Source organism: Oreochromis aureus, linkage group 18 (genome assembly GCF_013358895.1).
Source record: "Oreochromis aureus strain Israel breed Guangdong linkage group 18, ZZ_aureus, whole genome shotgun sequence".
Taxonomy (NCBI): domain Eukaryota; kingdom Metazoa; phylum Chordata; class Actinopteri; order Cichliformes; family Cichlidae; genus Oreochromis; species Oreochromis aureus.
In genome coordinates, this window is record NC_052959.1 from 2,827,788 (window position 1) to 2,853,228 (window position 25,441).

At 37.8% G+C, this 25,441-nt stretch overlaps 1 protein-coding gene across 1 annotated transcript; it reads right to left on the minus strand.

Annotated features, from left to right (window-relative positions):
* Positions 1 to 8,027: 8,027 nt before the first annotated feature.
* Positions 8,028 to 24,381, minus strand: LOC116316792 (protein Niban 1-like). Its single transcript, XM_031735420.2, has 14 exons — positions 24,204 to 24,381; positions 21,380 to 21,510; positions 21,087 to 21,224; positions 20,867 to 20,984; positions 19,337 to 19,498; positions 14,883 to 14,998; positions 14,388 to 14,492; positions 13,482 to 13,644; positions 13,144 to 13,325; positions 12,209 to 12,355; positions 11,994 to 12,104; positions 11,348 to 11,455; positions 11,139 to 11,250; positions 8,028 to 9,571 (listed from the first exon to the last, which is right to left on the minus strand). The coding sequence occupies exons 1-14, from the start codon at positions 24,256 to 24,258 to the stop codon at positions 8,301 to 8,303; spliced, it is 2,919 nt and encodes a 972-aa protein (XP_031591280.1). The 5' UTR covers positions 24,259 to 24,381; the 3' UTR covers positions 8,028 to 8,300.
* Between the last annotated feature and the right edge of the window lie 1,060 nt (positions 24,382 to 25,441).

A 25,441-nucleotide genomic window follows, 5' to 3' on the forward strand; every position in this document is an offset into this window, starting at 1 on the left:
TCTCATTGGCTAATGATTTAAATTGTAAGAAACGACAATGACTTCAAATGCAATTCCCAAGAAGGAAAATTGGTAAACGATGCTTTTATGTACTACTACATTTATGTGATGTTTCTGACCTGCTACCCCACAGACTTGCTAAATCTAAATCTGTATTGTCAGACCACACTTAATGCAGTGTTCATAAAATGAGGCCAGAAATCCTTTCCTTGAAGAAAGATAGCTGTGAACTGATGAAATGTGTTTCAAAAAGAAACACAAAAAACCCATCCATGATCATCAGTCACCTAGCACACCATTTCTCATAGCTGTTTAAATAGAAACGAGTGTATGTTGGGTATTCCTCATAATGCTTCTTGCTGTTAAAAACAGCAATGAGATCTCAAAAGAGTTCTCTCTGTAAACACGCACTTAAAAAATAAAACAAAAACAAACCCTAAAAAAAGAAGCTAAATATAACATGCCAACATGTATATTTTAAATACATGGTGGCATATTAATATATCATGCCACTGATTAAACCACATATGGAAAAGATGGCCTGGGGTCCGTTCTTCGTACCTCGCTAAGTAAGTTAGCTGGATTTGATTGTTGACGATTTCGCGTGATCTTGGATCATTCGGTTCTCCGAAGCTCATCCGGGACTTGCTGTCATAGCAACAGATCCGTAAGCGTAAACCTGCTCGGGAGCAGATTTACTTTATGTAAACAGGATTAGATCGCGGCCTCTCAGGTATGTCCGCTGCAGTTATATGAAAGCAAGAGCGATATTTCGCCACTGTTTTACCATAAATAAATATTAGCAATGTAACTAAAGATAATGTATTTGATTCTTTTATTGATTTCATACAGATACATACAGGTCATTTCCGAAAAAAGGAAATGTACTATTAATCATTCTATTACATGTAGTAGATCATGTCAGATGTAATTCATATTTTAGAGTAGTAATAGTAAATTACTACGTGCAATCAAGATGACAGACCACGGCTAAAAAGCGAAGGTGGATTTGGGAAGTCTGTCGCAGCCATGTCCTGTCCGTTTGTACGCGAGCAAGGAAGGTGCAAGATTGATAAGGAGAGTTTACAGAATTTAGCGTATATTGCGGGATAGACGGGATCCTTTAGCTCGGCGCGACGGTGTGCTCATAGAGAGATATCGATTCTCCCGTGAGGGTATTATTTACTCTCTCTCTCTCTCTCTCTCTCTCTCTCTCTCTCTCTAGATATATATATATATATATATATATATATATATATATATATATATATATATATATATATATATATATATATATATACATATACATATACAGTACTTACTGTACTGTATATACTTACTCCCGACTTACTGTGCATGCTTCAGTCACCCCTTGCTGGGAACAGGTAAAAGTGATGGAGTGTTATGTCAAACTACACACAAAAAAACCCACAATGTCAATAAATGTCACAGTACAAAAAAAAGGGGTGTGACGAGGGGTGCAGGACCACCACCTGTCTTTATTTGCTCTGCCCTTTTCTTGGTTGCTGTTATAAACAAACAAACAGATTATTTCAGGGTCTCTTGTCATGGACTAAAAGCAATATAAGTGATAAATATTACCATTCTGTGGAATATTTTTATATTTCACTTTACTTTTTCCCATGTTCTAGTGGGTCCTGTTGTGGCTCTAATGTGAAAGAGGATATGATGTAATATAATATAATGTGGAATAAAATAATATCACATGATATAATGTAATATCATGGATCACTTACGAGTTTAATTTGTCAGCAACTTTCTGCCAGCCCTCTCTCCTTGCTTTTGCAGCCTTTGCAGTGTTCCCCTGCGTTTTAATTAAACTCTGAAACTCCTGATATCCCTCAATCAAGAGTTCTTGGTCTGCTGCCGTGAAATACTGTGCGCACTCCTTCGACATCTTCGCCGACCAATCACAGGGTTGCCGATCAATGTTTCTACTATCGATGCGTAGCCCCTTTTAAGCCACCCAGTGATCTCAGATTACTTCATCCAGCTATACTAATCGTCAACAACAGGTGTGTTCGGAGAACCAGATTAGCGAGCTCAAAGTTAGCGCGATGATTTGATCTTGGATGTGTCATTTGATCTTGGATGTAGTAAGCGAGGTACGAAGAACGGACCCCTGTTTGAAGAAAACTTTTACATACAGTATTGGCTTTAGTCCTATTTGCACATATGTACTTGTGTTTTTGTTTACTTTATCATAAGTTATTGTGTATCTATGTATATTTTTGTTTGGTGGGGGGTTTTTTTGTTTGTAAACATGATGACTGACTTTATTACTACTTGACACGATGCTGTTTAGCAAGAACTGGATCATCATCATCTACCCTTCTGTTTTCATCCTAAGGTTCTTTAATAAAAAGAAGAATCCTACATTTCACTTTACTTACTCTTGATCTCACTCACAATAGCATCAAAGTTTCCGTGCTCATGCTGTACAATTGGATCGTCTGTACTCTTTAAGTTCTATCGGAGATTTTAAATGTATTTTCTTTGGTTTATTAAAAAAAGGTGCAACATCTGTGAAATACAACATCATATACTTTGTCTGGGATAGCATGATATGACTTACCTGGCCTCTCATAATTTAATCATTGGTTGTAAAATGCTGATAGTTTTCAAATTTGCAGCAATATTCAACACTATTCTTTTTTGGGGGGTTTGTTTCTTGTTTTTTGTTTTTTGTTTGTAACCAGAATTACATCGATACAGTTAAAAGCACTTCACTAGTCCATGACTTGATATGCGACATACAGTAACTTTAGCTACAGCAGCTGTATGGACTGTATGGTCAACTCTTATTGCAAGTTAGCTTAAACATACTGTTGTAATTGCTATTTAATCACCAGTACATTTTATATAACATGACTAAACATAACATGACTAAACATAACCTTATCTGTGAACATAATTTGAGTAGAATCATGCCATAAAAGTGGCTGTTTCAGGTCTACAGCTTCTTGGCATGTCAAATTACATCTTTTGCTATTATGTTGGTTTATACATCTGTAGCATATACTGTATATTTTTACAATTTATTTATTTTTTTCTATTTAATATTTTATGAAAAGTAACTTTCATATATTCTATCTTCACAAAGTGAAATATTTAAAGCTTTTTGTGAAGCTTTGTTATAACCTGTAACTCATAAAAATCAGATATCCAGTATTCTAGTATTAGAATATTTCATTTTACATTTGAGTAAGTTGCTGTTGAAAGAGTATTAAAAACTATGTATCTCTCTGTATAGTTCAGTACACCTAACAATGTGGAGAAGACTGCTGAGTTGACAATTTTCCAGATGACAATCAAATGGTAAATAATAAATGAACTTGTTCTTTTATAGCGCTTTTCTACTCTATATAAGTGCTCGAAGAGCTTTATAAAACATCCCTCATTCACACCCATTCATACAAGCACTCTTTTCTACGCTTAAGTGCCTTCTATCTAATATTCATACTTCAATGGATGCATCAGAGTGCAACTTGGGGTTAGTATCTTGCCCAATGATATTTGGCATGCAGACTGGAGTGACCAGGGATTGAACCACAAACATCCAACACTACACAAGGAGGGTATGCCACAGGAGTTCATTGCTGAAAAGACTGGCTGCTCAGAGAAAATGTGCACAGCAACAGGGGTGACTGCAGTTTTGACAAGATTGTCAAGGAGCATCTTTGGGAAAGTTTCACAAGGAGTGGAAAATTATTGTATGAAAGATGGACGATGTGGCTCCACTTCCTTCCATTGTATGAAAGTGAAGGCAAAATGTCCTACTTATGGAGGCTGGATACAATACGCCACATTTACCCCATACACACACATTCACACAAGCACTATTATCTATACTTTGTGCTTTCTAACTATCATTCATATGCATCATACTCCGATGGACACATCGGAGAGCAAGTCAGGATTAGTATCTTGCCCAAGGATATTTGGCACGCAAACTTGGGAAGCCAGGGATCGAACCACCAACCTTCTGGTCAGCAGCTGACCTGCTCTACTACTGCTCCTTAGCTACAGCCACCCCGATACTTCTGAAAGTACTTTTATTGCACCATGTTCATTCACTCATGAGCTGCTCTAACATGAATCAAATGGCTGAATTGCTGCAGTCAAGTTCTTTAAAGTCTAGCTAAAGACCTACTAATTTTATTCAGGTGTGTCGCAGCAAGAACACATTTAAAAGCTTCAGGACATTGGCCCTCAAGGACTGGAGTTTGACACCCACGATCTACACTAAACCTGTCATATTTAGTTTAAATCTATTTTTACAGTTAAGGGAAAATCAATTCTGCATCTATCTATAATTACCTGATATTAACCTGTTTTTGTAAAACACTTTTAAACAAGAATAACAAAGAAATGTTGTAAATGATAATGCAATGAAATAATAAATCAAGGTAGGTAGCGTTTTTTAAATGTGTTTAATGGATTGATTTTTATGAAATAGGTCTGGAGAGGAACATTTTTATCCTTTATAAATAAAAAAAATGGCAGGTCCAACACTGGAGCCTTTTTCAGAGGTGAGGACAGGTTTACCTTAAGCACATCATGGAGTGCCCACTCCGGGTCGAGAGTTCCGAGAGACGAGTTCCTGCCCCAAGTGGAGGAGTTTAAGTACCTCGGGGTCTTGTTCACGAGTGATGGGAGATCGACAGACGGATTGGTGCTGTGGCTGCAGTGATGCGGACGGCTGTACCGGTCCGTCGTGGTGAAGAGACAGCTAAGTGTAAAAGCAAAGCTCTCAATTTGCCCGTCAATCTATGTCCCTATACTCACGAGCTTTGGGTAGTGACTGGCAGAAATGAGCTTCCTCCCCAGGGTGGCTGGCTTCTCCCTTAGAGACAGGGTGAGAGGTTCAGCCATCCGGGAGGGGCTGAACCGGGAGGGGAGAGTAGAGCCAATGCTCCTCCACATCGAAAGGAGCCAGTTGAGGTGGTTCGGGCATCTGACAATGATGCCTCCTGGGCATCTCCTGTGTGAGGTGTTCCGGGCATGTATCCACCAGGAGGAGGCCCCGGGCAGACCCAGGACACGATGGAGAGATTATATCTTGGTGTTCCCCCGGACAAGCTGGAGGAGGTGGCTGGGGAGAAGGAGGTCTGGGCTTCTCTGCTTAGGCTGCTGCCCCCCCGACCCGGCTCCGGATAAGCGGAAGAAGATGGATGGATGGACTTACTTAATTAGCAAGATAAATTATAACAAGTTGTACAAGCAATCTTCCAATAACAGTCATGTTCAGCATCCCAATATGTAAGCGTGAAAATACACAAACTCTTTCCCTGTTTTGTCAACAGGAATGTCTGTTTGGGGCAGTGTGACTTTCCAGTGGCTTGACTTTAGAATATTCCTGTAGGTTTACAAAGCACCGAATGGTTTAGGCCCACAATATATTTCTGATATGTTATAAACCTATTACTGTTAGTGTCAAAGTACCTCGAGGCGACTGTTGTTGGCACTATATATTTATGAAATATAGGTGCTCCTTTTTACACTTATATTTCAGAAAAATAAAATGAATACATACACACATTTAATTAGTTATTTATAAAATATAATTTAAAATTTAATTACCTTGCCATTCACAACATTTCTGATTAAGTTAATTTTATTTTATGTTAAACAAAAGTGTTTCATAAAAACAAATGTTGGTTGTCACATTGGTTGTAACTACAACATTAGAGGACACTGTGGGATATGGTTCATATCACACACTGGAACTGACAATCTGTTCATTGTCAGTTCTGTTCATGCAGTGGTTAGTTTGTGGAAAAAGCACAAGACTTTGAGGGGAGGAGGTATTTAGTAATTTTCACAGATCAGAGCAGGGCCAGTCTAGGTTAGAGTTTTAGGAATGCTCAGCTCCCACTCAGTTCCCAAGCACTTAGGTCTTCAGGTCAGAGGATGCTTTTGGTCTTGCGTAATAGGTTCAAAACGCGGGGCTGAGGCTTTTCAGGCAGTGGGACCAAGGTTGTGGAATTCTTTATGCTGCACAGACTCCACTGACTCTTTTAAAAAGCAGCTGAAGACTTCTATACAGACAAGCTTTTAATTAATTTGTTGTTTTTATTTTTTCTATCTATTGTGTTATATTATTTATTTTTATTTCTGATTTTATCTATGAAAAGTGCTATATAAATACATTTTACTTACTTACATATAATGTGGTGCATACAATGCTTTGCAATTAATATAAAAGAAATATGCCACTAGTAGTCAACTCTGTTCACATTTGCAAACCTCATTTTAGCTGGGTACATACTATGTTACTACTTCTTAAATAGTTGGCTGACCTATTGCTGTCTAAGAATGGTTCAGAATGAATAATCACAGTTTTTATTACAATACACCAGTTTTAGGGTGAAGACCTTTGTTATCAAGGCTTTCGGTTTTTCAGCTGTATTTTTGCATCTTTGAGAATTACAAAGCGGCTGCTTCGTTTAATGGCTTCAGGTAGGAATGTTTTCCCGTGGCATTGTGTGGCGCTTCGTGGCTGAATGAACCTTTTGGGTATTTGTAATCCTCCACCATCTCCAAACAAACAAAACAAGCTATGTATCATCTGATCGTATAACTAAAATACTGCAGGAAGAAATATTCATGAGATGCTGAATTAGATTAAGCTGCAAAAACCAATCTACCAGCATAAAATATAAGCTTTTTATTCAGAGTAGTCCAAGGATGTCACGTGACAATAGTGGTTATCAAAGCTTTCTTAAATGCTGGCCTTTATACATCTATTTCCTGCACAAGAATATGTGAAATACAACTTAAATTAAATAATTAATTAATTATTTAAACAGACTTTAAGTTATAATTCAAATTTAGATCAACAAGACATTTATTGTTTGCATTTTTATGATAAAAACAATAAAAATATGTATGCCTTTTGCATTCAATGTGATTAAAAGATGAATTGTACAATGCATCTGTTCAAATATTCGTCAGGAAGAAAAGAATTGATTGACTTACTCATTATGTCTCAGATTTAGGGTCTTCCACACATGACTTGGCCAATGTCTGGATTGCTCTATAAAGTATAAACAGTCTACTGGCAGTAGGCTGGGAAGGCAAAGTCATCTTAAAGTTAAAATAGTGTGTTTAAAATTTACTAGTTAAAGCAAATATGACTTTAAATCAAAACTTCAAAAAAAAAATCCATGAGCTTAAGATGGAAAAATCCATCTTAATCAATCTTGTTTTTTACAGTTCCTGGAGTGGCATGCAGGTAAGCCAACACTTAGAGAAAGGAGGCACAACTATCACATTTGGAATATCAAACTATTCATGAACCAAACTTTGCATTTCATTTGAAAATCAAGTTCCTGTAGTCTAGACGAAGAGTGGTGACACATGGAATTCAAGGTGCTTGAAGACCAGTGTGAAGTTTCTGTAGTCTGTTTTGTAGTTTGCATGTCATCTTGCTATCATTGGTGGGAGTTGGTTCACTGTGTTTTCTCAAATCTAAGGCCATTCCAGCTGTCCACCAGGAGATTATAGAGCTCTCCATGCTTCAGTCTACTGACAAGCTTTATGGAGATGCAGATTTCCTTTCCAGCAGGGCTTTTCACCTCCTCATAGTGCCAAGATTATTACGAAATGGTTTGCCGATCATTTTATCATTGTGCTTGATTGACCATCCAACTTGTCTGACCGGAATCTCGTACACCAAGGGTGGACAATTAATTTTCCCAAGGGGTACATGAGAAACTGGCAATACTGTGGACAGCTGTTTCAACATGCTGAATGGAATTGCAACTTAACATTAATTTGATTTCTTTACCCTCACACATGTACATAAAAATTAAAAAGACAACTGCTTGGATCACATGGTGTACAAATTTTCCATATATAACTGAATATACATACTGGTACACCCCAGAGGAGTGGTTACATGCCTGCCACAACAGCTTTAGAAAGGTCTCAGAAAGATCTCAGTGCATTAGTTGGAGCTTATTGGTTAAAGAGGACCAAATCAAATGAATTATTAAAGCGACTTTTTTTTTTAATCACAAGTTTAACATCTTTATTTGGATGATTCAATGCAATTGTTAAAGAAAATGTATAATCAAAAAAGCAACTAAAGAGTTACAATAGAATGACAAACTATTTCATTTTTCAGCTTACTGTTGTATGAAAACATGGCATATTAATTAAATCAGCACAAATTTCTGTCTGGAATAATTAGAAAATGTAAGGCTTATTGAAGTGACTTGTATCTGGTTGGGAATCATCGGCCTGGACCTGCTCTTGCTGTTTTAATGTTTGTTTCAGAGATTGTTGCTGCTGTCAGCAACGGGGGAGACTGTTGTTTCTACCTCAATAATCTCAGCCACAAGTTCTCTTATGCAAGCCACGCTGTCCGATGGTAGCTCATTAGCACTCGCCACTGGTTTATCCTCTTCTTTTTTTTCTTCTGTAGAATCTCCTTTCTCTGTGGCTGCTTCATCTTCATCCTTTTTATTTTCAATCCCAAGTTCACTGCTTGGCACTTCTTCCTCCATCATCTCTTTATTCGTTTTCTGGTCTGTGTTTAAGGCAGTGGCGGTCTCCACTGGTGATCCAGATGATCTGCAGCTTTCATCAGCAGGCTCACCTCCTGTTTGGATCTCCATCTGCCCCTCACCTGTTTCTTCCTCTGTTACCTCTTCTTTCTCTCTCTGTTCTTCCCCTGCTTTAATTGTCTCACACCCCTCATTTTCTGCTTCATCTTTGTGTTTCTCCTCTTTTACTCTCTCCATCTCCCAATTGTCTTTAATTTCTCCTGTCAAATAGACTGCTCTGTCACTGGTCTGCTGTCCCATCATTGGCATAACAGGAGGTTCTGGGGAACTGCAAGCAATTGCCTCACTTAGTGATCCGAGGCTGATTTTTACCGGACTATCTGCATCAGGTGGGTGTGATGGTAAGGCAGGCTGGATGGAAGAATCCTCTTCTGATGGCTGATTTGAGACTGAAAGGTCAGGCATAGCAGGTTCACTTTGAACTTGGATCTCTGTTGTCTGAGGTGAGACCAGAGGGGATGACTCCAGAGAGTCTGGGATGGTAGGTCCTTGTTCAGCAGATAACTCGGGTGCGTTGACTTCATATGTAACATTTGCGTCTGTGTCTGATTTATTTGCTATTGTTGGCTCTGTTGCTGTAGAAGATGCATCAGTTGTGATCTGAACTTCTATGGTTTCCTTCAGGAACAGGTCCTCTTTGCTGCCAGTTTCACCCAACTGTTGTGTCACGATAATGACTGGAGAAAGAAGCACTGTGCTCTGGTCAGAGACATGTGTCTGGTCACATTCACTATCAGTGTTAACTTCTGTCTTGCTCTGGGGGCAAACATCAACTGTCTGACTTTTTTCTTCCACTGCAGAAATAGTTTCTTGATCATCAGTGGGCATGGCTAAGGAGGACTGTCGGGCATGAACGGATGGGCTGTCTGGTGCAGAGTTTGGAGGCGTCTGTCCCAGCAAACTGTACTGACTAATTGCAAGATCTGAAGTGTCCAACAGGAGATTGTTGCTCTTCTTACTAGCTGCATCCTGGACAGCTGATAATGAGGAAGAGACAAAATCAGAATTTATGTTTGGACCAAACAGGAATGCTCCAGTTCATATTCAGTATGTGTCACAGGTTTCATTATAGGACAGAGCACTTCATTCTGTCAGCTGCCTAATGGATGTCCAGGTTTTCAGAACCCATTTTTCTTTACATCTGAAAACATGGGGTAGAAAATTCATTATTGTCAGGCTGTCCTAAAAACACCTTGAAAAGCCTTCAGTCGATCCAAAATGCTGCCGCAGGAGTACTGACAAGGACTAGAAAGAGAGAGCATATTTATCTCATCCTGGATTCTCTTCAATGGCTCCCTGTTAAATCCAGAACTGAATTAAAAAACCTTTTTATCACGTACAAGGTCTTGAATAACCGGCCCCATCTTATCTTAAAAACCTCATAGTACCGTATCACACCAACAGAGCACTTTGTTCTCAGACTGCTGGCTTAATTGTGGTTCCTAGGGTATTTAAAAGTAGAATGGGAGGGAGAGCCTTCAGCTTTCAGGCGCTTCTTCTATGGAACCAGCTTCCAGTTTGGATTGGAGAGAAAGACACCCGCTTGTAAAGATCGGGCTTAGGTCTAAGCCGTGGTTTGTTACAGAAGGTTTTAAGCCTAATCATACAGGTATGATGTACTACTTTTTTACTATTTTTAAATACTAGGAACCACAAGTAAGTTTGCAGTGTGAGAGCGAAGTACTCTAAAAGGGTAATATGGTACTATAAGGTCATTAAGATAAGATGGGGCCTGATTATTTAAGACCTTGTATGTGAGGAGCAGGATTTCAAATTTAATTCTGGATTTAACAGGGAGCCAATGAAGCGAAGCCAATATAGGAGAAATCTGCTCTCTCTTTCTAGTCCCTGTCAGTACTCTTGCTGCAGCATGGTGGATCAACTGAAGGCTTTTCAGGGAGTTTTTAGGACATCCTGATAATAATGAATTACAGTAGTCCAGCCTAGAAGTAATAAATGCATGAACTAGTTTTTCAGTGTCACTCTGAGACAAGATATTTCTAATTGTGGAGATATTGAGCAAATGGAAGAAAGCAGTCCTACATATTTGTTTAATATGCGCATTGAAGGGCATATCCTGGTCAACAATGACTCCAAGGTTCCTCACAGTGTTACTGGAGGCCAAGGTAATGCCATCCAGAGCGAGAATCTGATTAGATACCATATTTCTAAGGTTTTCTGGGCTGTGTACAATAACCTCAGTTTTATTTGAATTTAGAAGCAGAAAATGAGTGGTCTCTGTGCCTGATGAATGGGCTTGGATGCACTGTCATCCAAGAATAGATTGAAGATGCTTCATGACAAGGTAAAAGTGACCAAATCCTTACAATTTATAGATTCACAATGATGCCTCTCTCTAAGGTAAAACCATGCAAATAAAATGCTCCCACAATGTAACAGACACAGCAATCTCTGTAGAGTCCAGGTTTTTCATTTAATTTGTAACCTGTCTCCTTGTAGCCTAGGAGAGAATACCAGAAACAAGAAGAAACAAGAAACTATACCAATGCACAAACAAAGATCAATATCAAGATCAATATTTACCTGTCTCTATCTGCTTGCTGAGAATGGTTTTCAGAACATCATCGTAGATGTTATGAACCAGGATAAAACTGCTGTAGTCAGCAAAAATGTACTGCTCAAACTGTTGCAGCTCCTGGACACAGAAAACCAGACAGTCCATGCTTTGTAGAATATAAAATATAAATAACACACGACAGAGTGGGACAGAGTGAAGTAGCAGGTTGACCTACAGTTTTCCACTTGCTGTCCATCTTCCTGGTGAGAGTAGGCAGAGTGATCTCCAGCAGGGCTTCCTCGTACAGCCTCCTCTGGACTACCCTGCTGTCATAGTCCAGCTGCTACTCACACACACAAGCAAGATTTTTTGTAATACTCACTTTTGAGCAAAGATTGTATTGTATTTGTGGGGCACACTAGAAAACAGGAACAAGTTACTTATCACTGTGAAAGGTTACTTTACTTTGCTGTCTGAATCGGAAATTGAACTTGTAGTGTGTCAATTTGCAACTGACCCACATAAACACACAAGTTGCCAGTGACACAAATGCTTTTTCTTTGTAGATTTCAAATAGTCTCTCAGGGCTTTCCAGGTTTAACAAGCTGCGCATTACACCCGCTACAAAGAAATGTTTTTAGGGTTTGGGACCAGAGTCCAGGGTTCCCACTAGAATGCACACATCATTTTGTTTCAGTGTGTAACATTTTAATGGTGTATCTAAGCATATTTATTCCTTAATTTATGAAAATCACATATCTTTCATTTATTTGGATTTCTAAAATACACGGTCTATACAGTTCCTTCAGAAATCTCCTGATCACACATGATAGATTTTTCATTAAATAAAAAAATAAATTAAAAATAATTAACTTTTTTACCTTCAGGACTCTTTCTGTAGCTCTGTTCAACTTAACAGGAACCTGAGTGGGCTGCAGTCTGGCTGATGACTGGAGGAACTGTTCCAAGGTGTAGACAGCGCTGTCCAGCAACTGTAACACACACACAGCAAACACTAAAAAACAGCTCGCGTCAATCTTTTCTATTTTTAGGCTCCTTGAGAGGCCATGTCTATACTGAAGATTGTGCTTCATACCAGCTCCATCTCCAGACTTGCATAGTGAACCAGTCTATGAATGCTGCTCAATCCAAATCGTTCTTTTAAGCCTTCGAGTTTCTCTGTCAGGTTCTCCACCTGCTTGTAGCACTGATCTAGATGCATTGATCGTAGACTGGACAAGGCCTAGAAGAAGGAGAGCAAATGCTTTGTGTCAGCACTTTTGAAAATTTGGGCAAGCAAAAACTTCAGACATCTTCAACTTCAAACATCTTGTGTTTCTTGATTTCAAATGAGAAATTACAAAGGCTGGCATTTTAAAGAAGAAGGAACATTTATGGCCAGATTTACTAACATCTTGCATGAAATCTAATCCCCCAAAAAATACATAAAATCACGTCTTATGCCCGTTGTGGGTGTGATAGTTGCTACTAGGAGAGTTTACTTTTAGAAGGGGCGATGTTATCAGAATGAATGCGTAATCTGCACTTTGCGTGGATGGCTCAAAGTTGTTATTGCTCTTGTTACTGCTAAAACCTAAAACTCTTCACTCAGTCTTCACATTGAGTGTTTAGAGGCTCCTGGTGATATTCAGCTCTGAGCTTAACAAACTGTTGGTAAAAATTGTAAAAATATCAAAAGGTTTGGAATGAAATGGAAAATGCAGCTACTGTACAAATAACATTTACATGATCTGCTCCACTTATGTCGGCTGTGTTCATAATTGTCAGATGGTCCATTGTAGTGAATTATGGGAGTGTTTTCACCTCCGTTTTCATAAAGGATGGTTCACTGTATCCTATGCTAAAGGAAACAATAAAGGCAGCATTCAAACTTCTTTCTTTCTTTCTATTTGGAGAATTGGAACAACTCTTATTTTGGCCACCACACAAATACTTTAGGGTCATGTCTCTCAGTTAGGAACCTTCCTAAGTAAAATGGACTACTGGAACACCCCCAAAGTCCTCTCTCACCTTCTTTGTCTCCTCCGTCCCTTCGTTTTTGTGTAAAAAGGCCGAATCCATCTGTGTTTTCAGTGTGCACTGCATCCCAAGAATACCTCCGCTTATGTTCTCGGTAAGTGCTTCAAGGATGGAGGACATGTAGGGTGCTACAGACTCACTGCACACTTTCTCTGCCTCTTCACATACACATGCTGAAACAGATACAGATTCACAAAATGTGCACAAAAGCTGAACCATGGCTGAACGCTCAGTTTGTAGCTTAATATGGATTTAGCTGAGTAGTGCCATTAAAAACAGTCACTCATTTTCTAGGCATTTTCATATGAGTTTAGTCAAACAATGTGTACCTCTGACTTTTTGCTCCAGGAACGAGTGAGAGGACATTATCTGGTCCAGATTGGATCTGATGAGCGCCTGATTGTCTGATGCTGTCTGACGGCACTCCTTCTTCAGAGTCTCCAGACCTGCAGTCAGCTTTTCCAGCACCAACGTGTAGGTTGCTTGCACTGTCTATACATGCGAACTAATTAATATACTGTGCAACAGAGAGATAAAAAACTGATGCTAAAACTGCCACACACAATTTGTTGGAACACGGGGTAAAAGATAATAACGTTGTAGTTCAAAGGTACTTGCTGTCAGATAATTCCCTTAATTCTGATAAGTTAGGTAGCATTCTGAGAAGATCAGGTTGGTATGGTATCAGATTATATCATTTCGAAAGAAAGAAAAAGTCTTGAAGTTCACTTTAAAAAATGCTTTTTTTTGGCCACCTGGGGGCAGCATAACAAGGAACTTTTGCTTAAGATCCCCAGTTGATTACAATAGGGACTTTTGTAATATAAGGTTTACATTTAAATATGCCAATGACACATTACATTATCTTTAGATAGCTATCTAAACAAATTATTAAATATTCACTAATTTGCATAAATTGCCATGGAGAAAAAGTGTAGTAAAAGAAATGCCCCTATGTATTGCTAACTATAAATATATTGTTAAACACATTTTGCAAAGCAGCTCATTACCTCATAGGTTCGCAAGCTGCTCAGAACTGCTTGATTAGATGATAATTCCTGTGAATCTTGCTTAATACTTTGATCATTTTTTACCATACCATTCAGTAGTGTTAGTGAGAATATTAAGAGACGTGCTAAACGAGTGACATAGTACTAAAACAATCCTGAACAGGAACATTTCATAAATAGATAGACTCAGAATTTGCAGAGACTTGGTGTCATATTTTTACTTACTGCGAGCCATTGCCGTATCCTTTCAATCTTCTTGCCTTTTATCCTGGACTGAAGCTGACTGTGTAACCATGGCAACACTTCCTCCATCACCTGGGAGGCTAGCACCTACATACAAGCACACTGTTTATGGCTTTGTTTTTACAACACTTTGCATTTAATCATAAATTATTGCTAATCTCTGGCTTTTTTCCACAGTTTTTCTTTTCTGCTGTCTCCCTTCCCTACACTCTAACTGGCTGCAGCACAAGGAGGTTTTCCCTCCTTGTGCCTGGTTCAGGGAGTTTTTCCTTCCCACTGTCACCAAATGCTTGCTCGTAGTGGGACATCTGATTGTTGGAGTTTTCTAATTATTCTTGCATGTTATTTTAGGGTCTTTATAACAAAAAGTGCCGTGAGATAACTATTAATGTGATTTAGCACTATAAAAAGAAATAGAACTAAATTGAAATGAAGCACACAGACAGGCTTAAAGTTTTAATGTGTGTGTGTACAAACTTGTTCCTCAGTGCCCAGCAGCATTTCCCAGGATTCATAGCATCCTTTCTCCTGTCGGTAGAGTCGGAGGGCTCGTGCATATGCTTGACTCTCATATGATGAATTACACCATGGGTCTGCAGAAAGTAGGGATTTTGTTATTATTCTGAAAGAATCCTGTCCCTTTATTTCTGAAAGTTGAAATCAGTATCCCATTCTTATTAGAACACCTGTGGCTCTTGATGTTAAGTATTAAAATACTTAATTCTTAGTATTTTGTCATTAGTCATTTTAGTTTGGTAGAAATTGTGCTGATCCTGTATACTCAGTGGATCCCTGACATCAGTATTCCATTCTCATTACAACACATCTGACCATTTTCACATCTCTAATTTTTTACTTTTTTTTTCTTTTTTTTTTTTTTTTTGCTAATTCACTAAAAACCATCATGTCTTGTAGTCTAGTTTCCCTTGAGCTGTTTCAGTTTTTTTTTCTAATAAAAATTGACTGCAGAAGTTTAAGGAACAGAAAGTCCCACTAATGCTGATAAAGTAAATTTATTTTTGTCATCAGCAACATTAATATGAATCATATCCTGCTAAAAATTAAAAAACAAAAAAACCCCGCATGCAGTCATTTCCTATTTGACTTTTGGTCAGCCTCAAAGTGATTCTGGTAAACCATCAGATATTTCAGGAGAGGAAGAGGCATTTTACACATGGGATGCTGCTGACCTTGACTGAGGATATAGTTTAGATTAGATAGCATAGATTTTACTTAAAAACATATAGACAACATCTTATTTCAAAGTATAATCTTCACGTACTTTATACAAAGTACATTCTCTGTTGATTGATCCGCTAATTATATTGACAGTATTCACTAAATGTGTCTCTAGGGATTCGCTTAGATTAGCTTGTAGCAGACTCTCTAGCAGCATGGTCTTTTCACCTGTTCCTCCTGCACTTTCCTGCTCATTGTGTCAGATGTTTACTTACTCCTCGGCCTACTTTAGTAATAATGATACTTGTAATTAAATGTAGCCTATTTGCAGCTCTGGAGGCCAGGATCGCTGAATTGGAGACCCCGTTTAGCACCCCGTTTGAAAACCCTGACTGTCTGAGTGGTGTCCAAAAACTCTTCCACTCCAACTTGTTAATTAACCAAACACCCAGACAGAGTTTTAATTCATTTGAAAGCCTGATTCTTAGCCTTATCTGGAAATATCGAAAACCAGTTTTATTTGTTGTTATCTGTCATCCACCTGGGCCTTACTAAGAGTTTCTGTATGATTTCTCAGACTTTTTATCTAAATTATGTGCTCAGCTCAGATAAAATAATTATTGTGGGTGATTTTAACATCCATGTAGATACTAAAAATAACAGTGTCAATTGGCTTCTTTTAAAATATAAAACAACCCACCAACCACTTTAATGACATTCTAGATCTTGTTCTGACATATGGCATAGAAAATGAACATTTAACAGTTTGTCTCGAAAACCCTGTCTGGCTCTTTTCCACAGCATGTCTTTGTCCTGTCTTCCCCTCTACACCCCCAGCCGGGGGTTCCTTCCCACTGTTGCTGAAGCACTTGCTCATTAGGGATTGTATGATTCTTGTTGGGTTTTTCTGTTGTGATTTGGAACTATATTGATTGAATTGAATTGAATTGAATTGAATTGAATTGAATTGAATTGAATTGAATTGAATTGAATTGAATTGAATATGATGCATGTTTTTTTTATACTCCTCATCCCACTGAGTGATTTTTTGCACCTATTGTTGTGATTTGGTTAAATTTAAATAAAATGAAATCTAATTGAATTGAGTACAAAGGTGAGCATAAAAGCAAAGCCATCAATCCTACGCTCCAGCCTTCAGCTATGGTCACAAGCTCTGGGTAGTGAATGAAGAATGAGGTTAAATATACAAGTGGCAGAAATGAGATTTCTTCAATGAGTGGAAGACCCGACCTTATTTCTAAAGGTCAGGGACTTGAAGTAGAGCCACTGCTCCTCCACATCAGAAAGAGCCATTTGAGGTGGTTCGAGCATCTGACTAGAATGCCTCCCGGACACCTCCTAGGTGAGGTATTCTGGAAATGTCCTACCGCAAGGAGGTAGACCCAGGACTCGCTCAGTTGGTTTGGATGGATGGATGGATGGATGGAAATGGTTCTGTGGTAAATAGACAGTTTCAAATGGCTAACTAAAAGCTGTAGTCCCATCACTACCTATCACCCCTGAATTTGCCCTGACTAACATACCAAGTCCTCATCTGTGTCATTGCTAACTTCACAAAACAGTGTGCATTTTTTCTCACTGCAGCTACTGAGAGGTTTCCTAATTTTAGAAAAGACTATCTAAAACCTGGTTTGTATGCACAAACACTAAAAATAATGGCTATCCAAACAATCTCCAATAATGATTGCAAAATTTCTTTTTTAAAGTCCAATATTTTGACATCTGTAAATACCCTCCACAAGGTGTGATACTTTTAAACTCTCTTAATTTAATTTGCAAACCTGGCCAAAAGAATTCTCCACTCCTCTGAAGCCTTATCCTAGCTACCAAGATGTGAAGGGCAGGGTAAAAACTGGACAGGCTATTGTTTAATATTGTTACCATACCAATTTAAATTAAGTCTTCTAATTCTGCCAAGATGAGTGGTCAAATATCCAACCAGAATTTGCCAGAAGCCTGTCAACGACTACCTATTCAAGTTGTGTTTTATGTATAAGGATATGAGTACATGTATGTGTGTTTCAGCCTGTATGATCCTGTGTGGATTACAGAAAATGCAAATTCGTAACTCAAATAAAAAATAGTAAATAAAACCCCCTAAATTAACAAGATATTCATGCCTATTCATGGCATTCATGAGTTTATGTAAACATCTGACCACAATTGTCAGATTGCAATAATCTAAAAATAACATTATGTGTTATATATCATACAAGTGTACAGTGGGGGCAGAAGTACTTCAGGTAGGCTAGCTTTTTTTTTTTTTTTTTTTTTTTTTTTTTTTTGAAGGGACACCAGAATATCATCAAATGTTTAAAAAAGTCAAAGACTTAAAATTCCAAGGAAGTGTTCAAATGAAGAGAGATGGTTATTGGAAGAAGAGGTTGATATATCACTTTGAGATGAATAAAATCAACATCACTGTAAGTGCTGCGGCTATACACATCTAAAGTGAAATAGTCAGTGGCCACCATCTGTGTGCTATTTCCTGCTGAGGATATCTTTGTGCAGATATGATGTGCTGTGTTTTTGCAACCTTATTGCTTAAAGTGAAGGGGTTTGTTTTTTGGTTTGTATCCTAGCTAACCACACAGGAAGTCAGCAGCATTAATATTTATATCTGTCACCCAGGCAACTGCCACAACATGAATGACAAACTAAAGACGAGCCAACCAGAAGCAGGACTTTGAAATATTTTATACTCACATCTGATATTAGACAACTGTAAAAAGTATTTGGATTTAATAAACAGCATGTAGCGCTGCACATCATGACAAAATATTGAGAATCCTTTCGAGCTCTTAGCTCAAAAATATTAGCAAGGACTACCAGCTTAGGGGAGATTTAGAAAAATTCAGAGCTACTGAGCAAAAAAATGGACCCAAACTTGTTGTTGACCTTGTAGTAGTTAGAATGATGCATACTTTCTAAAAGTGTTTTCATTTGATATGAAAACACAAGAACAAATGCAGTCTTGTTGGTAATGGACAATAACATGGATAGACTCAGACACAGATTTGCTCTGGTGAGAAATATGAATACTACAATGTTGTTAACATCTCTGATGAATAAATATGAAAGTCAGATATCTGAAAACACAGACATGCCTGATACAGTACTATTTGATATGATATTCCTTCAGACCTTTGAGATGTGACAAACTATGTCATACTATGTCAGATTTTGTATATAACTTTCATCTTTACCAGGATTTAGTATTACCTTTATTGAAGTACTCTTGTAAAATGTTGTGATCTTCTTTTGATTTGACTATTAAAGGCTGGTTAAAAAACCGCTACTGTGGCCAAAAAAGGTTAAACAATACTCAGTTGTTCAAATGCTGTGAGCCCTTTAAGATTTTCTATATTTCTGGATAATTCTGAGCTAGGACATCCTCAGAAATTAGAAGTCATGCACATAGATAAATTACACTTGGTCATAGCAACATATAAAGACCTTTTAAAGACCTTTGGGGTGAAAAAGGTGGGGAAACTGATGGGTCTGGTCATTTTTTTAAAAATTGGATATTTCAAATAATTTGAAAGTGAGTGATTCATCTTTTAAAATGATCTACAAGTGTGATGGCTTGGACTGCTTAGGGAACTTCTTAGCTTGCAGTGATTGTGCAAGCGGGCATTTGACATTGTTTTGTCTTTATTTTGTGTTATTACCCTGCACATCTGAAGCAAGGCTAAGTGGGCCACGGCAAAAGCATACATATGAGTGTTTACCAAGGTTGCGATGTCTAATGCAGGTCTTCAGGCCAGACAGGAAGTGATCTCGCTCCTCCTCTTGTTGAAACAGGAAGCAGGTGTGGCCTGTGTAAGCCAAGTGGAGATGCACAGCAAATGCATCTGGATTAACGACTGCCGAAGAAGAGTCCTCCTTTACTCCTGGAAACACAAATACAACAAAATTACTGATGTGGGTTTGACTGTATTCTCTATTAATTTGTGTCCAACAATGAAGCTTTTGTTTATGTTACGCTCATAACCTTGGACTGTTTAGTAAATTATCTATCATGTAATTAAGTGACTAAAATCAAATCTATCAGATACTGGACATCTTCATAGATATTGGTGACCTTTGTTACTTAATAATGATGAATCATGGTATTTGATTTGACAGATTGCTATAAAATCAAATGGCAACCCACCCTGAACATGTGAATTTGAGGTTCATTAGAGATTCTGTTGAGCCTGATCATCTTTAGCAACTTTCCACATTTTCTTCTATTCTGATCAAATTGTCCTGTTATGTGAGAGTAGTACACACTCTTGTATAAAATCTTGTGTTTGACACTTAAACAGGTCAACACAATCTGATTTTTCAGACACCTCACTAGCCAAATACATTTCAGCTGCTTTATAATGAATCAAAACTCCTTTTCTACTGATTAAGTAGTAGACTTTTAATATGACAGATTTGCATTATGCAGCACAATAAGCCACTGGAACATAGGTGTGATGGTAGGTAAAAATGGACCTCTGTATGCCTTTTTAGTCAAATATTCCATTCAAAATTATTAATGATTTATAACTACTGATAGTTAGTGATTATTAAATTTCATTTACAATATTTCAATCCTTTTTTATTTAAATATTCTTTTAAAAAAAACAAAAAAAAACAATCCAAAAAACAAGGACATTTACAAGTGGTCTCGAAGAGTTGATAGATAGTGTGTATCACTGTATATCTTGCTTCCCTCGATGTTTCCTGTTTCCATTTTCAAAATAACTCTCTCCCTCTAGAAGAATTTAGTACAATCTAGGCTCTAATACAAATGACAGACTGCACTGGCGGATCCTTTATGAAAGGAAAGAAGAAAATGCTATACCATAAGTCAATGTGGCACAGTGTTAGACATTCACAAACACAAGCGGTCAGCATCACTGAGAGGTAATCATCCTAATGGCTGCTGTGTTTTCCACATTTATCACAACTTGCTAAAATTACAAATATGTTTTGAAGGGTCAGGAATTTGTTAAATCCAGTGGAAAACCCTGAAGGTTCCACTTCTTTATTAAAACCTGCTTGTTATCAAGTTGTTGCCTTGTGTGACATATATAAATAATTATCTGTACTAAAATGATTAAGTTTGTAGTGTTACTCAGTTTGCTGTACTCATACCCTCATCATGGAGCATTTCCCTACTGACAGTCTTTTCATTTTTATTAACTGACTTCAGAGATGCTGATATATCTTCACTGGGAAGAGAAACTATGAGTAGTATCAGTCATGCTGTTGCACATCTAAATTACCATTCAGTATTCCGGCACAGGTTTTCTCAAGGTGAGCTCTTGATTCGTCATCTTTGGTGAACACAATTGCCCCCGTTAGGTGAAGGACCATCTTAGCCACATATCCACGGTTGAAGGTCTAAAAATTGGAATCACAGATAGCAATGTTGATCGCAGGATGCAAATCATTTAGACTGCAAATTTCACGTGCTGTGTGTGAGCGTATTAATCTGTGTGATACCTCCATGCTGTCATGTATCTCTGCTTTGTAGTCTCTTCGCAGAATGATGTATCTCTCTCTGCATTTCTTTAACTGCTCATCCCAGTTGGAGAACTTAATGCTCCCTTCATACAGCACCTCCTCGGGAGCATACTGAGGCTGTACAGTGCCCAAACACACAAAAACACACACACACACAAGCACACACTGGTTAAACTTTAACATAATTAGAAATTTATACCAATTTTCCAGCTGCATCAACATGCATAAATATATATGTAGTCAAACTGAGTTTGAAAAGATTTAACTCTTACCCTCCGTGTAAGCAATAAGCCCCTCCCCTCTCTCTTAGGCTCCACCTCCTGGTGTAAGTGTCCAAGGTAGGCTACAGAGTACTGTTGACGGTAAAAGTCACTGAAGCTCTGGAATGTACCATCAACCAGTCCTGGATGCATACAGAAACACAGCTTGTTGTTGGGATTATTATTGTGTTGGATGTTACTCAAACTTGTTCAGAACAATTTTTTTCATAATGACACATATTTACCTGTGTAGCTTCACATTTACATGTGTATTATTTTACACCAGTAATCAGTTAGCATAGTTTTCCTCTCTCTGTGCATTGTTACACAGATATTAAAAACTCCATGATATTAAAAACTAATTTCAAAACGAGTGCTTGAATGTATACATACCCTTCACTGAAGGAAACCATTGCAAGTGCAGAATAACTGGGTAAATTTAGTTTTAAGGATGGAAATGTACATATTAAAGCTCCACTTGTCAATATTTCTATACTGACAAATGTTTAAATTGCTAGGCCAATGCCTATCATAGCCTGCTTCAGATATGGGCTACATAACATGGCTAGCTTGTTCAGCATGTTAAAGTCTGTCTGACATTCAGGCATGGACCAAATGTAAGTGTTATTTTAAATTTCATTAAGAGTTAGTGAGACGCCACACTGTTATATACATATTGTTGAAAATAATCCTGATGTTAATGAGCTGAGCATAAAATGCACAAGAGTCATGTGGAATCATAATGTTGTGCATGCTCGTTTATTACATGTACATGCAGTTAAAGGGTCACAGGTGAGAATGTGATTGTAGTTAGACTTAAAGCACTTAAAGGCATAGAACACAGCACTGCATGAATGGCTGTAAATGGCTACAAGGCAACATACCATTTAAATCCAGCCCAGCAAGACTCTTATTGTGACTTTTATGGGAAAGCAGTGTGACCACTAAGACATCAGGCTGACATAACTCAAATACCTCTGTCAGCTCACTGTTTTGATAGTCATCCCTAACCTTTTTTTAATGTTTTGAGCAAAAAGCTGACAACTGTGCAGGATTTGCTCAGCACTAAACATGAGCCAAACCACCTACAGGAAAAACAAAGTCCTAATGTTTATAAGGTAAGAATTTGTCAGTGCTAAGTTTTTTGGAGTTGTAAGTTATGTTGGAGATAAGGTATAAAATTGCCCATGTAACTAGCACTGGACTCCAGGGAGATTTTTTTTTTTTTTTTTTTAATTTAATGCAGTTAACAAAACACTTAAAGCTGCACAATAATATTCAGTATTTAGTATTTACTGTCATATACACATAGATTATAGCGATGATGTTGTTTATTATATTGCTCTCTTTTTTGCTTGTTTTCTCTCTTTTTTTCTCAACAGGTGATCCAGGTGATTGATATATATATATATGTATTTTTGCCCCCCCCCCACCTTTATCACCGTTCCTCTTCCCAGCTGTTTTTCTTTCCCTCCCCTCTTTCTTTCTCCCTTTCCTTTCCCCCAGTCATGTCTGTCCCATATGTAACAACTGAAAATAAAATAAAATAAATAAACAATAAAAACGAAAGTCAATCAAATGGACCAATACGGCATAAGTGGATGGTCCGCTTGGTATAGTAAATACGTTGGGCATCTTTCTTGGCCTTAAGACAATAATTCTGATGGCAAAAGAACCAAACGGGACAGGCAGCAAAAAAACCCAAAAAAAACAAAGAAAAACACTTAAAGTAATCTTGGAGAGGTAAAACAAGACAGGCATATTTGAAGAAATAATGTACATGTCTGACAAGGGTGAGAGGATATATCAACTACCTCACACATATACAAAGGAACTCAGCCAAATATAAACAATACCACAGTGTGCAGGTGTGAAATAATTTGTCATGTAGCCAAATTTAAAAAAAAGTCCAGCTTGTGTACGCTGGTGTGTAAGTGGCTTTTGACTGTGGTTCCGTATTTTTAATCTGGTGTCTTCAGTGTAGATTGATCATAATCATTTGTTTACAGTATGAGACCAGTATCACATATTCTTTGGGTCACTATCCAGCCTGACTTTCATCTTACATACTGACACACATAGATAGGCAGAGATCTGACAACCCATAATAATATAATAGTTGGAAATAGCTGTAATTACATTTGAGTTTGCAAGGGAGATTAGTGACAGGATATGACTGTGCTGATAACATGTATAGGAATGTACACATGGAGAAATAAGCAAAAACATTCACAGAACACATCAGTTTTGTTACTTTTTTCTATTAAAGTTAAAATATTCATTAAAATAGATATAATTTAATTAGACTTTAAAGCATAATTTCTTTTGCTTGGTTACTGTCAAACTGAGGTCTTCCTCTTAGCTTGGTGGTCAAGGCTGGTACCCAGCCCAAAATAACCGCAATTTCCCCAGTCAACCCATTATTCCGGGGACCCTTGTAACACACCGCACCCCTAACCAGGTTTCCTGTCAGCCTTTTGCTGAAAGTTAGCAACTTTCAGCAACAAGGAAGACTAATAAAAATATATTTATGCTGTCTAAAAAGCATTGGAACCAAAGTAGCAGTTTGGTTTGTCTTTAAATTTACTACTACATTGATTCAGCTATATCATTCACTGCTACTTTTGCAACAAAGGCTGCAATAACCACATCTATCACTTTTATTACTGCTACTACTTTGACTACTACAAAGCCAAAGTAGCTGCTATCATTGTTGCCCATACATTTATAGGTTCTGTTTCACTTTTACTCTCTCCCCTCTATTTCTAAGGATCAGAAAACTGACATTCAAGTTTTTCTGAGCTGCTCTGAAAAAGAAAAGTGATTTCTTAGTTACCTTTGATGTGGCTGATTTTGGCCTCATCCAGCAAGCCAGAGGAAGATGCTCCCATAATGTCTACTTTCTTTCTTTTGAAGGTTGTTTAGAAAAGGTGACTAGGGTTATTTAAGGATCTGCGCACAACACACATAGGAAACACATGTCAACTGAATGAGGTGCTCTAATGTGTCAAGAGGCTTTTGCTCAGCTCATTTCCTCTGTGCTCTGTGAGTCAGTGTGTGGTGAGGTGGGGCGGGGCCAGCAAAATGTGAGGTGGAATCTGTCACTGCGGCCCCTACCAACTTTAACGTTGTACCCAAGTGTCACAGCCATCCTTGCGAGGCCATCTCCTGGTACGCACAAGAGTGAAAGCACATGTTTAACCCAATACCCTTACCTAACAACATAAGTATTTTCTTATGTGATGCATTTATTGAACAAGTTAGAAAAGATAACAAGCATTTAGTCCCTCATCTTTGGGTTATCTGTGGCAGTTCACGGAGAGATCGTTATTAATCAGTCTATGTTCCTGCCCCCACCTCTGGGCTAGAACTGTGGGTAGTGACCAAAAGAACAAGACGGCAAATGAAAAAATGAACTTATTTAAGTAACGATTATTTGAACCTTTCTCAACTCTGCTGAATAAAACTTTGAAGTCAACTTTATATACTAAGATGAAAAAAGCACCTTTGTAGCAACCAACGAAAGTCTAGACCCTAATCTCCTACATTTTAAAATATACAGTTGCCAGGTAATAGCAAATTTAACTAAATCTTTTAAAGATTATATTTTGTATTATGTTTATTTAAAGTTCAATTTGTCTTTATTCTTGGACAGTGAAGGAGTAGCTTTTAAAAAATAAACTTCCTTATCTTTTACCGGGCTTTGTTGCAGAGTGTCTGAAACAAGCTGTTTTAAGCCCCTCCTCTTTTAAATCAAATGGGTGGGGCTTCTGTGTTCAGCCAGAGTGTGCCTGAATTAGGCTATTCACACTCTGACACTGAGTAAACACAGGGCCAGTTTAATCAATTCCATGATTCCATGATACATGATTTTTGAGATAAATCATGATCAATTTGCAAATTCTAAACACATTTTAATGACCACTGTGATTTCCACAATATTTAGATAACACAACAAAACATAGCTTTCAGCTTTTGGTGTATTTTATAACTATTTTATAACTGGAGTCTGTTTGCAATCTTATGAGTTTGTGGCTCATAGGGGTTACTTTTTCAAACACTGACCTAAAATTT

Coding starts and splice junctions, on each gene's coding strand:
- LOC116316792 (XM_031735420.2), bottom strand. CDS start 24,258: ATGGGAGCATCTTCCTCTGGCTTGCTGGATGAGGCCAAAATCAGCCAC. Junction 13,326..13,481: donor CCTGGAGCAAAAAGTCAGAG/GTACACATTGTT, acceptor TATCTGTTTCAG/CATGTGTATGTGAAGAGGCA. Junction 12,356..13,143: donor GGACGGAGGAGACAAAGAAG/GTGAGAGAGGAC, acceptor TCCTTCTTCTAG/GCCTTGTCCAGTCTACGATC.